Source organism: Sturnus vulgaris, chromosome 1 (assembly GCF_052056855.1).
Source record: "Sturnus vulgaris isolate bStuVul1 chromosome 1, bStuVul1.hap1, whole genome shotgun sequence".
Taxonomy (NCBI): Eukaryota; Metazoa; Chordata; class Aves; order Passeriformes; family Sturnidae; genus Sturnus; species Sturnus vulgaris.
Genome location: NC_142243.1, coordinates 97,459,718 through 97,473,537, shown reverse-complemented (window position 1 = coordinate 97,473,537; position 13,820 = coordinate 97,459,718). Strand labels below are relative to the sequence as shown.

At 44.1% G+C, this 13,820-nt stretch overlaps 1 protein-coding gene across 2 annotated transcripts in view; it reads right to left on the bottom strand.

Annotated features, from left to right (window-relative positions):
• The window catches only part of RIPOR2 (RHO family interacting cell polarization regulator 2), a 50,732-nt gene extending 37,149 nt beyond the window's left edge, over window positions 1–13,583 (bottom strand). For both annotated transcript variants that reach the window (XM_088172264.1, XM_088172267.1), the window contains exon 1: window positions 13,368–13,583. In XM_088172264.1, coding sequence (XP_088028390.1) covers window positions 13,368–13,455 — 88 coding nt within the window. In that variant the 5' untranslated portion in view covers window positions 13,456–13,583. The remainder of the gene's footprint in view (window positions 1–13,367) is intronic.
• Between the last annotated feature and the right edge of the window lie 237 nt (window positions 13,584–13,820).

The window sequence follows — 13,820 nt, the reverse complement described above, 5'->3', positions numbered from 1 at the left end:
TTTTGCATAAAATGGTCAGAACTCAGAGCCCAGATAGGCTTGTGGCCTCTCCCTATATATTATATATAATCTCGGTGAATAATGTATGTTTAATTTCTGTACAGAAGAAAGGTGAGATAAAAGGAGGTAACAGAGTCAGAACTGGTGAAATCTCTCAGTTCTGTTCAGTTATTTTCCATTGGTCAGGTTAAAGGTTGACTCTATTGTACAAACACCATCTGTTCTTAAGATTTAAACTAATATTCCTAATATGACATCTCAGACACTTCCACCCAACCTCAGAAAACTGCAGACTCTGCATCAGCCCCTTGGCCCACATTTGCAGAGACAATGGCTGCATATGGGCACTGCATTGATGGATTATTAATGATACCAACTCGCAAATGCACTTTGAGTGATGAGTATCTGTCATGTTGTTGTGATATCCTTTGTTGAGATGGGTTTATTTTTCTGCCTCTTAAACCATTCACAGGTCTCTCTGCTACCAACTACATAAACCTACCTCTGAATTTAATAATACAGCTGTATCCTGATAACATGCATGGATGCAGTTGCCACTATAATTTCAGTAAGGCTCAGCCCATGAGGACTCACCCAGATCTCTTACTGGCCTGATGGGTATCCCCACAACTAAACACTGCTAAGGGGATTCTGGTGCTAGGCCAAGGTTGTGATCAAGTTTCTCAGTCCACTTTTAGCAGTTATGTGATAGAATGCTACTGTCTTCTACATGCAGTATAAATTTTGCTCCCAGTATACTGCAAGTTGCACATCTAAAATGATATTAAATGCCTCTATGATTTGAGAGATCCACTTCAGCAGCAGATACGACTATGCCTACACTTTTAAATCTATATAGTTAATGAAACAAGGATGTTTCATTTTAAAAAGACACCAGTCTCCTTACTGCTAATATAAGCATGCCCTGTGTAGAAGTATAAGAAGTATAATTAATATAATTAGTACTGCCCATGCTAAGTGCACAGCCGTTGAATGATGAGCCCATCAGTGAGTCAAGGGATAAGGTGAAATCCTATCAGTACTCCTCTGCCCTATTCGCTGACAGCTTGCAGCAGAGAATGGCAGATAATTGATGATGTCTCTGTCCCCAGGGAAATAAAAGTCCCCTCTCTCAGCTCTCCTTTCAGTCTGGAAATGGGGAAACAGCTGAGCCTGAGCTAATGAGTGGGGAAGGGACAATCACGTCCACAGGGCTGCCCTCTCTTTATCACCCTCAGCACAGACCTCTACCTCCCACAGTGCCAAAATATTTAATAAACAGTGTGGACTTTGATTCAAGCTAAGAGGGGAAATTCAGGCAGAAACACATTTGCTAAATCTAGTCTGACTTTTGCACAGTCCTTTATTCTTTGCTTCTTCCCCATGACCAGTTTGGAGATGATATTTTTTGCTTACCACATGATGAGGGGAAGTTGGTTTTGCTAGACATGTGTTAACAACCATGTAAAGCTGCAATATACAGTGGTGATGGTGCCCTTGATTCCTCCTGTTCTCTCTCTCCTTGTAGCAGCTACAGTGATGGCTCCAGGTCTAGAATTTGCTGTAAGGTGTTAGGGAGCTATCTGCAGCTGAGGCTTTGAGGACATTACAGGATTATGTATAATCACTGATTAAATGGGAACGTGGGGTAGGACTGAGAGACTGAAAGCATCCTTGATAATAATTTTTTCGTGTATTATTTTCTTGTGTGACACATGGTTCAAGGTCCGTTCTGGATCTAAGGAGAGGTAATCACTACAGTGAGATGGTTTGTATGTTGATTCTTTTGTTCATCTATGATGGTCCACAGGCTGTCTGTTAAAAATTAAGTGATAATTATCTAGGTTAAGGTAAGCTGAGGTGGTCCACTAATTAATGTGAGTGGACGGCTACAAAAGTCAAGTGATTCTGTTTGGCGTGCTAGGAACATTTCTTACCTGCAAACCTGAGATATGTCTGACAAATGAGCTGATATCTTTGTGACTAACGACAGAAAGGAATATTTTCCTTTTTCATCTATGCCAAGGTCTATATTCCGCTTATTGGGCTGGCTGGCCTACAAAGGTAAAAGCTTTTAAATGCTATGACTTTTAGAACCATGTATGTCTCCAAAAGACAACCACAATAAGGGAAGGAACTGTTATGCCCTAGAAGTCATGTCCTCCTCCCAACCAGCCAATTCTTTCTGCTTTGCACTCATAAGCCCAAAGAGCACAATGCAATTCTAAATTTACACACACTCAGTTCAGTGCCAAGCTCATTCAGTGCACCTTCAACTTATGCTGCTTGCTTTTGTAGCCTAAGTCTAATACTTATTTTCTAACTTTTTCCTTCTGATTTAGCTGAATCACTGGCAATACGAGGCCAGCATGGCCAGTAGCCCAAATAACCACCTGGAATTTATGATTTCCATGTTCCCATGGCTCCTAGAAGGTACAGAGGTATGCATCTTGGATGAGAATGTAGATATCCTTTTGGGTGTTTTAATACAAAAATTTGACAGTGATATGTAGGTAAGAGTGCTCAGAAGCATTATAAAAACTTTCACAAGAAATTTAATTCTTGTTCAAGAATTTTTACACTTTCAGGACAAAAACTCTTTGGGCACAAGTGAGCAGGCTCATCATTTCTATATGCATCAGGAAGATTTCTGTGGGGTGGGGGTCTCCCGGAAGCACCTGTAGAAAGGTGTCTTCTGTTGGTCAATCAATTACACAAATCACAAACTTCATGGCACATTTTATGCTCCTAGTGATTGGGCTGCTCCTCCCTCGTGCAGAGCAGCATTTTCTAGAGCTGTACAGACATGTGAGCTCCATCTAAAGAACTATTCCTGGTTGCCAGAATAAAATCATGTGCATTTGCTCCCCTGAAGTCCAAGGCTTAGAGATACTCCTAAATAGTAGCATATGGCTACACTGACAAGCACACTTCCCAAGCCTACATCAGCCGGTGAAAGGCCAGCGGATCCGTGAGCTTCAGATGTTAATTTTAGTGTACAGGAAGAGCCACGTGGGCTCACCCCTGTGAGGCTGCAGAGAGCAGAGCTGCACAGAGAAGGAGCTGCAGCTGAGATGAACCCCCTCCTTCAAAACTGACATGTGGGAGCACATGGGACACGCTTGGGTGGGCACTAAAGCTATGGGTAGCCACTGCATAGAAAGGAAAACTTCTGCCTCATCACTTGCAGGAACAAGAATCTTAGCTTAGCCCACTGCAGCTCATCCTGCTTTTGCTGAGGTGGTCACTTCCCCATCATGGACAGCCTCAGCACTGATTATCCAGCAGGATCTCTCCAAAGGCTTGAGTGAACTTCTCACTGAGGACTTTATGTCCATCAGGGACACCTACAGTCATTCTATCATTAGCTGGATTTCAGTACCTTCAGTTTGGTTGGATTCGAATTTTGCAATGCACAAAGAAATGTTTATGCAGCTGATGCATCTTTTATAGCTCTTAAGCCCACAGCTGGGAGCTTTACTTTTTCATGCAGAAATCTCTGCAAGTGAGCACAAGGTGCCATAACCTGTTTTTAATACATGAAAGCGTAGTATTTCAGTACAAAATTTCAGCTTTTGTTTCAAATAGTATCAAGCCTTAGGAAAAAGAGTAATAGCAAGGCTTGTACTTTATGGTCTCATTTCTGTAAGAACATTTCAAATGTTGCATGTAAGGGCATTTTCAATTCAAATTCTACAGTATTTGCTAGCTCATCACTAGACACCCTGAGCAGAAATACAAATTGTCTACCATCTGGAACAGCCCATGCTGTTTGTTCTACTCCTCCTACCCAAACTAGATGATGCACATAAACCAAAAAGCAAGAGTAACAGTAAGAAAAAAAGCAAATAATCCAGGTCAAGAGCAAAATGGCAAAGTAGATATAGCTATAAATGCATAGAACCTGATAGCTGATGCTCCCACTGCAATATAGCTCCATAAATTCAGTAAGTCATCTCTCACACCAGTCTAGGTACCAACGTCAGTGTGAGGAGTTTTCATTTCATTTTATTTTTATTGTAAAACATGCCTTTGGCTCTAATTCTCATCACCTCACTAGAACACAGAAATAAAGATTGGCAGTGGCTAAGGTGAAAGCAGCACCCTTTTTGTCTCATACCACACTTAGCATTCTTCCTCTCCTTTTTACAGCTACTCCTTCACCAGAGCTCCCAGTGCAATGCCCCCGTTTCTCTGTTTGTGTTGCCAAGGAGCCTCTGCTTAACCTCCTCTCAGAGAAAGACCTACACTGCACCTTCCTCTTGGTATAGCTGAAAACCTAAGGAGAGGGAAATGCAAATGAGTTATTTCACTGTAATAAACCCAAGAAAAATAAATTTGATCCTCAATGGCTCTGCACACAACAGATGGGTTCGTAGCAGCTGACCTCCTTTTTTTTTTTCAGTTCCAACATTTATTTCACACTGGTGGCTGGGGTGAGCATGCGCAGGAGCCCACACGGAGCCCTCCCTAATCTTGCCCTCTAGAGTATTAGAGACACAGGGCAATCATATTCAGCTGGCATTAGCATAAATAAGCAAAATTTGGTCTATAACTGTACTTATGAGAGTGGGTGAGGGATCAGAATCTGACCATCTAATTACATTTGACATTCATTCATCTCAAACGGACCCCAGTATGCAGAATTAGCTTTGATTAGAAGTCAACTCCAATTCTACTCATCACTGATAATTCTTTATGTCAATGTAAGATTTAATTAAAAATGAAGTCCCACTGCCATTCAAGTGCTGGCAAATAATCTCAATAAAAAGCACTTCTGAAACCCAGCTGAGAACAATCCTCACGAGCTTTAAATCCACCTTGCACAAAAGCCCTAAGAAGCAGTTCAGCCAGTGGCCAGAGCACACAATCTAACCACACTGTCATTCTGGCAGCACTGCACAGTAATAAAGGTGCAAGACTTTAGGAAGCTCTGTTATCTATCCCTGCAACAGGAGATAAACTACTAGGAGCAATCTTGTGAGCAGTAGTAAGACTAGCAGGATGCAAAAGAGGTTGTGGGAACTCCTCCATCTAAGAGCAGCCTGGCTACTTCTCTATCTCTTTTAGCACATGCCTAGTTGACCACAGATGTTGAGTGGAATTTTAATTTCTTAGCTCAGACCACAAAAAGTGACCAACTTATTGCCCATTTTGGCAAGCATTAGTGCTAGGGGAGGCTTAGGAATCCATGAGTGCTTTGGGTGGGCTCCCTTGACCCTTGCTGACCAACAGTAACATCTGAGTACAAGTGGGCTAAGACAGACCTGATGGCAATAAATGCAACTCCAGTGGGAGTCCTTTGGCAAAATCCATGATGAATCTGAGCAGTGACCTAAATTTGCACGTCAAGTGTAAGCAGCAGAGAGTGACTTCACTTTCTCAGACTGTGCAAGGAATGAATATAAAAATCTTCTCCATGACAGGAGAAAAAAGCAATGGCTAGCAAAGTCCTCCTTGAGAATGCCGATTTCTTCAATTACTTTGCACCAATATTTTTCTGCTTACAATCCTCATTTAATGCAGATGGTAGCAGCACGGGCAAGGACAGCAAGCTGAAGATACCATTTCTTTGCATCTGCAGGAAAGTAAATGCATCAACTAAACATATGCAGGATGGTTTGGGTAGCCAGTGGGCTGCTCTAGGGATTATTTGTTTTGCCTCAGCCAAGACAGACAAACTAGCTGTTCTCGGTATCCACTCCAGGTACACTCTAATATAAGCATGAGTGAGCTAAATTAAACAAGTAAGACAGGCTTTTCATCCCTGAAAGGAAAGTAAAACATCATTGTTGTCAAATCCTTTCAGCCACTAATGAGATACAAACGCTTTGCTGCTCCTCTTTAAATACAAGGGATTAGGGTGACTTAAAGCTCCGTGGATGTTTATATGATCGTTCTATTTCCAGGAGTGTCGTAATGGCACACTGCTCACTAAAATACTGCTGGAGACACACCGTTACATGTCATAGGATGAAGATCTTTAAAGCAGGATGTTCTTCTCCCAGACATGAGCACTGCAGAAATGGATTTATTTAATCTTTTTGACACGTTATAAGTATGGCCACTTAAAGGGCATTGCCATAAAAGTCCTGTGTTACTTCATTTACATTTGGCTATAGCATCTGTATGAAGTTCTCTTCCAGTACATCAAGTAGTTGTCCATGCATAACTGAGAATGGCTGTCTGCTCTGATGCAACTCCCTTGTCTCTTGGCTTCAGGTAATTTTTAAATTCAAAACTTCAGTCTTCTAACATATACGACTTCCAGAAATTTTATTTAAAGTTATGGCAGAGTTTATTATTCTCCTGGCTACAGTATTTTAAGCTTTAAAAACTTCTTGAAGGCACAGGATACAAGTTCACTGTCATAGACAAAGCCAATGCAAACCTGATGAAACCCTTAAATCTACAGCAGGTAGATCTAGTCAGGGTTAATTGGTAAATTTAATTTGTAGTGGACATTAAAAAACCCCCAAATCCTGAGTTTAAAATGCCATATGCTCCTAGTTACCATTTGAGTTTTTGAGACACAGAGACTTTACAGATAAACTGAGCATGAATCGAAAAGATCTGCCAGTGCTTTTTGTTACTGAACTACAAGGTAATTATCTTGTGTAACTTTTCATTGCACAAATTAAGGCAGCACATCTTGGCTCATCCCTGCTACTGCACAGTATGCTATTCAAAAGAAAGACTTACTGGGGTCATTACAGGCTAATAACAAGCTTTTAGGAATGACCCTGTAGCTTGTCCTCTGCTGCCCTTCCTTCTCTGTTGATTTCTGCATTTTTCAATTCATGTCATATTAACAGACCATCATTAAGGATATAGGAAAAGGAGGATATCATGGCTTTTCATGAGGATGCAAAACTATTTTGCCCTTTTGCCAATAGAGGCAATTGTTTTCCTCAGCTGGTGGCAGCATGACATGCCCACAAGAAATAGTGCCTGGAGGAACCCTGTGTACAGGGTTCAGTTTTAAGATAGGAGTTGTTACACTGGATCCACTGCTGCCATCTCCTCTACTAGGAAGGAAGATTATTTTCTTTTTAAGGGTACAGTTAGGAGAGAATGGGGAAACAAGCAACCTTTTTCTGGATAACTGCATATGAAAAGCCACCTAACCTTCAGGGAACTTCTGTTTTCAGCCTAGGGCATAGAAATCAAATGCATTGAAAGCATTTCCAGTCTAGCACCTGCATGATGGAACAAGGCTTTGTGGTGCAGCTGTCATCTGGGGAGATGATGACAACGTCCCCCTCTGATTTCAAAGCAAGCAAAACCTTACTTTATGCAGGCAGAATTTTAAGCTGATTATTCTCTGGCCTCAGCTGAGTCTTGGCATTTTCAATATAGCTTTAGTTTGGTTTTGTGTAGCACAGATGACTTACTGCAGTGATCAATTCCAGCTCCTGGCTTTATTAATCTGAACATCTAATAAACGAAACATTCTTCTCTGTTTACTTTAGCAAACATCTCTTCTTGTAGACCAGATTTTGTGTATATCTAAGTAGATAAGGCCTGCAAGTGTCACACTGAATGCAAGAAAAAGCCTCATGGATCAAAGAGCACCTCACAGCCAACTGCTTCCAATGCCACCAGCACCTCCTTGTAAAAACCCAAGTCCTTTGAACTAACAGAACAGTATTTTGTGGATGTACTGAATGAGACAAGGAAAGGGCAGTCAGTCATGCAAGGCAACATATTATACACTTAATTGAGCATTGGCAACAGCATCGTCACCCACTGATGTGCCAGTATGGTTGGGAAAGTGCACAGGAATAGCTGCTGCTCCTGCCATGATCCAGAGATGCATGCAGGGGTGACCAGAGAAAAAGGTGTGTCCATACCCAAGGAGACTCACTGGCCAAGGACTACTTACAGGGATATTATTGCACAAAGCTGTAACATACACCACTACTTCTGTACCACAGTTAAAAATTTTTAAAACCAAACATTTTAAAATTAAATACTAACAGAGGATGTTAAGCTGCTTTATTATGGAAAAGGCACTTTCCTTCATGTTATACAACAAGAAAAAGCCTATCAGACTTTGAATACAGAGCTACACTGTCTGCCCTACCTGCCTGCAGCAGTATCACAGACCAGTGTCACCATCTCAACCCCAAGCACAAGCCCTGATCCTCAAGGCTTCTAAGGATTCCTCAGGGGTGCGTTCACTACAGGCAAAATGTTTTTCCTCTGTTCAGATTCAGTCTTCTAGCAGATGCAAGACAAATCTGAAGAAAGACACCTCATTGAGGCACAAATCAAGCAGTTTTGGCTGTTCAGACAGCAAGATGTTAATTTGGGAAAAGAGAAGGGAAGCTCTGGTGCTCAACCTTGCATGGTCTGTTGAAACATAAACCTCCGGCCACTATTTACAGATTCTTATTTGCCTATCTCGTACAGATTTCATTGAAAAGGAGTTCCTTTCTTTGGCCAACTCAAATAGAAATGCCTAAATAGTAAGAAATTGGGCTGGTCTAGACTGGTGTTTTTTAGAGGTAAAGGCACAAGCTGAAACCAGAACCTCAGTGATGACCAGACAGACTTTCTCTACTGCAATTGCTTTTTCGAGTTAGTGGATGACTAGAAGTTTTCCTGTTGATGAGGCTTTTCAGGACAAAATTATCTAAGACAAATCTCTGGGTGTTGTAGCTAGATAAGGTTTTTGAATTAAAAAAAAAAAAAAAGGTTGATTTTAGAAGGGATTATTTGAACAGTTCTGGTATTACTGAAGGGTTACCAGCAGGCTGCACGACCTGGAAAGTAGTAGCTGCTGCTGCAGCTAATCATGCAGTTTGAGGGCCAGGAGAGAGGGCAGGCTGTGAGCAGTGGGACAGCAGTAATGAGGTGGTTGGCTCTGCCAGCCAAGGTCAGCTTACTGGAGGCATCAGAGACCAGAGAGCTTCTGATGCTCTAAAAAGGCTGGAAGATAAAATGTATTATTGTGACTACTTCATGTGTTGTGCTGGTTCCAGGGAACTGTCAGCTTCAATTTGTTCCTCCCATTGAAAAGAAGAAAGATGCTTGCATACTTCTGTGCTAATCCATCATTTCTTTTGTGCTGTCGGGAAGTAAAAATTACAGGATATCCTTGCAACATAAAAAGACATAAGAGAAAGATAACTTTAAGCATAACACAAGAAGAAACTGGCCTTTTTTTCCTAGAGGACTTGCTTCTTGAAGCCACTGGGTGCAAAAAATAATGCAAGGTCTGTACTTGTGGCTCTCAAAAAGCAATTTAAGTACACTCGGAACCTGCCCTTCTCCACACCTACCAAATCCCGTGGGGCAGCATGTACTGGGATTGTCATTTCTGATCATTGCTTGGTCCCTGGAGCCTCACTGCAGCTCCCTAATTAACCTGGATGGGATTGGGGAGAGGCAATCTTCTTTCTTCCAAACAGCACCAGACCCAGCAGCAAAAATACTTCAAAGCTAGAGCTGAAGAGCAAAAATTCAAGGGATTTAATCCAAATCCTCTGGATGCAGACTTGTAACGATAGGAGAAGAGGTAATGGTTTTAAACTATAATAGGGCAGATTTAAGCTAGACATGAGAATTTTTTTTTGCACTGAAGGTGGTGAAACGCTGGCACAGGTTGCCCAGAGAGGTGGTAGATGTCCTATCTCTGGAAACATTTAAGACAGGTCTCTGAGAAACCTGATCTAGTTGAAGATGTCCCTGCTCATTGCAGGGGGCTTGACTAGATGGCCTTTAAAGGTCCCTTCCAACATAAGCCATTCTATGATTCTGTAAAGACTGAGATAAAACTGGTGCCCACTTGCTGTAAAACAAGAGCTGAAGGTTGTCTGTCCCTAGGCTGCTAAATGGGGATAACACCAGTTCCCAGAGAAGATTACCTAGTACCCACTGCTTCCTTTCCCCTTGAAATACCTGCCTGGAGGTATTTCAGGTGCCAGAGCACCAGCCTTATGGGAAGGGACAGGACAGGATTAAGCCAGCCCCAGGCCAGCCACACAGCCCACATGGGTGCAGGTAAGTGAGGGCACAAGCAGCATCTGCACTGAGGAGCAGAAATAAAGCTGCAGAACAGCTGTGGACAGGAAAATTCAGTTTCTGCTTTGATTTGGGGTATGTAGGGAAGGACAGTTGTGGAGCTCAAACTGAGCTGACTGCCCAGCCTTAGCTAAGTCATTCCTGACATTAGGCAGAGAGATATAATATGATCCAGTTTATTGCATCCAGGGTTGGCTTCCATTGCCGATCTCCTTCCAGCTCTCTCAGGGGGAGTTGGCAAAGCCCATCCTGCCATTCCTCCTCCAGCTGCCTGGCTCCCCTGCTCACAGACTGCCCTTCTCATTGACTGTTATGTGTTTAAAGTGCAGCCACCATGATTTGCAAAGTCTCCAGGGCAAAATTGCTTCTGCTCTCAAAAGACTTCACATTTGACTTTAAATTCCAAGTGGGCCCAGTTCTTTCTCTCTGCCTCCTAAAAGGGCAAGCACATCTTCAAGTCAATGCAACAATCTGTGTAAAACTAGTGGAGGGGGAAAAAAATTCAGTGTGTGTTCTTCCTAATTTTGAAAATCTCTTAGTAAGAAACTTCTTTAGCAACCCCCCTTTCAGAAAATCAGCATGCACCATAAATTGAGTGAACAAAACAATGACCTTCAAGCTCCTGCTAAATGAGAAAATAACCATTTTTCCCCCCCATCACATTTTGTTAATAGAGTCATCCGGGCACCATACAGCTTGAAAGAGATGTGACAGGCTCCTATCTGATACTAATTCACATCCCAGCCCTCTCTAACAAGCCCATGCCAGGAGCGTGTGTTCAGGCACTGCTATCCTCACTTCCTTCCCAGTCTGCTTTCAGCTGATGCTCCGTGCAGGCTGAATGGCCACAGACACAAGCTGTCTATCTCCCTGCTGTTCGCAGCCTAGCTTGCCTGATGAAAACTACCCCAGTTAAGTAGGTTGCCTGGGAGCAGCTTGTCACTGCCACATGTATAGCATCAGGAAAAAAAAAAGTAGTGTCAAACCAGCCATCCCTTTTTTGGAAAAAGACAATGCTGCCTTTAGTTCTCACTCCCACTTCTCCCAGCAGGAAAGCAAGGCGGTTTCCCCGACCCTTTTCCCGCAGTGCACTTTGTGTGGAAGTTACCTTTTTCCCTGTTCAGATTGGAAAATATCAGAGAGCAAAAGGTAACCCTGCATGGCACGTAAACGTGCCACTGTGAGCTCTGAGGCCGTGCTTTGTACCACTCTTAGTCCAAGTGTTTGTTCTGTGATACAGGTGAATAAAATGGTCATGTGCCTTGAAAGCACAAAGGAAGAAAAGCACATTTTTCACTTATAGATGCTCCTTCACAAACCACACACTTCTCCACTTACATGTTCCCAATCACATAAGAAATATTAATTCTGCTGCAGAAAAACCTCTAAGGTATAGCTGTATTGTCATTCTAGAGAGGAGTAGCAACATGGCAAAGCTAAGTGCTCTATTTCTTATGCAGGATCCCGAAAAGAAATTCAACATGTTGCTTCCTAAAAACAAAACAAAGAAAACCCCCAAAGCCCATACTTCGTCAAGGAAATGCTGCTCGGATGCCAAAAGTTAAACCAGCATCAGGTAACGGATGCTGGGATTTTTAAAGTTCACATTGCACAAGTGCTTACCTGCACTTGCAAGCAGCACAGACACCATCTTAAGTGAATGTCCTAATCTTCAATTAACTAGCTTAGAAAACACTGGATTTATGGGAAAAAAAGATAAACTTTGCTTCCTTTAGACTCCCACGGTGCAACATATATACCCACCCACACTCATTCAAACGTGGAACAATCTGTCATATTTGCCCATTATGGTTATAAAGCAGGGCTCCGAACCCATCCCGGTGGATACCTTTCTGGCTACAAAAACCAGATCACGTTGTGTCTCTTCCCAGCGTGTGAAGATCTCCAAGCCAGCTGGGCAACCAGCACAGGAATCTTTCAGGAAATACACCTTCCTCCTGTCTCGTTCCTTAAGCTCTGTTTGGGTATGCTCCTGCTTTTGTTTATGCAGGAGAGAGATACTTGTGGAACCTAATTAACCACCGGAGAAGATGATGTTTCTGTTTGGGAGCGTGTTCCCTGCCCCGGGCTCCAGCTGCGTGACAGCAGCTCAAACACGGTAATTAAAACGAGCGTGGCTGAATGCACGGCCAGATTAATGAATGCTGAAATTACACTGGGTATACACTCAGCTCTTCCCAGAGAGATGGATGAAAGGGTGCAAAGGCAGCATGGCCACAAGCACACAGTTTCCAGAAAGCTTTTTGAAACTTTGAATGAGAGACAGCAAAATGCTCGGCTAACACAGCAATGGAAAGACCAGTCACAGGATTAGGATGACCTTTTGTAACCAGGGCATTCAAAGGTACACTGAAGAGCAATGCCAGTGAGTAATGTGTTCGCATCAGTCCTTGGGAACGAGCCAGGGGACTGGAAAGGGAACTTAAGAGGGTCTAAGCTCTCCTCTAACCAGTAATACCATAAAAGCCCGCTGGAAATAGAAAGACAAGACCTAAGGAAACGCCGAGACTTTTTTATGGAAACGGGGCTAAGCACTTCCACGCTCTGTGCGAAAATGTTAAGCCAGTTTCATGCCCCTCAGCAAATACCCACGTTTAAGATTTTCTTCACAATCACAGCCTAAAACTACGCCCGGGACGCCCCAAAAGAACACCTTTGCCCTCCTCAAAACCTTGCCGCCGCCGGCAGATGAGCGAGGTCGGGACCCGCTCCTGTGAGCGCGGCTCTCCAGCCCCGCAGCCCCGGAGCCGGGCTCGGCCACGTCCCCGCTCGGCAGCGCCCCTTCCTTCCATCCTTCCTGCCTTCCATCCTTCCTTCCCCCGCGGGCCCGGGCCCCGCGCCCCTCCGGGAGCCCGCCCGGGTACCTGCTGGTACCTGTTGCTGCCGGCGGTGCTGCCGCGGCTCACAGCCCGCTCCGGGTCGCCGCTCGCCCGCCGCCGCCCAGCGCTCCTCGGGCACCGCGGTGCCCCATCCCGGGCAGCAGCGCCCGCGGCTGGAAAACTAATAAACAGCGAATAATAATCTTTTTAAAAGGATAAAAAGTTAAGTTTTAAAATGAAATTAAAAAGAAAAAAAAATAAAAATGAGGAGAAGCGAGGGCAGCTCGTCTCCCGTCGCCGCGCACCGCCGCTCTGGCAGGGAGCGAAGCGCTGCCGGCTTTTCCTTGCGGAGCTGCGGGAGGGAGGGAGGCGGAGGCGGGGGCGGTGCTGCTGCTCGGCCGCCGCCCGCCCCCACCCGCGGGCACTGCGGGGCTGCGGAGCCCCCCGGGCTCGGCCCCGCGGGATGCGGCGGAGCCGGCGCTGCCGGTGCCTCCGTACCTTTTTGGGAGAGGCGGCCGTGCGGCTCTTCCTTTTTTTCATTCGATGCGTCTGGCCCCGCAGGCCGTTTGTCCCAAAGACGGAACATCGGCAAAATCCCTCTGACCCTTCCCGCCTGGAATGGGGCAGGGAGCGGGCGGCCACCGCTTGCCTTCCCTGTGGTCGGTGGACCATTCGCTGCAGCCTCCTTTGCCGTCAGTAGTGTGTGTGTGAAAGCTCTAAATTTGGATATTGGGCGGGCTTGAAGACAGCAGTTAAAGGCGAATATAAATGAAAGAACATTGCAATGAATGGATCTTTAAGAATCTTTTCTGTTACCTCAAGGAAAAAAGGCAAGAATACCGTGTTTTCCCAGAGACTGTGAAGTATTTTCTTCAAATTTAGTCTTCCTTCCAAAATGTATACTCCTATTTGTTATCAATAGATCTATCTAGAGAGATATGGATTTTGCAT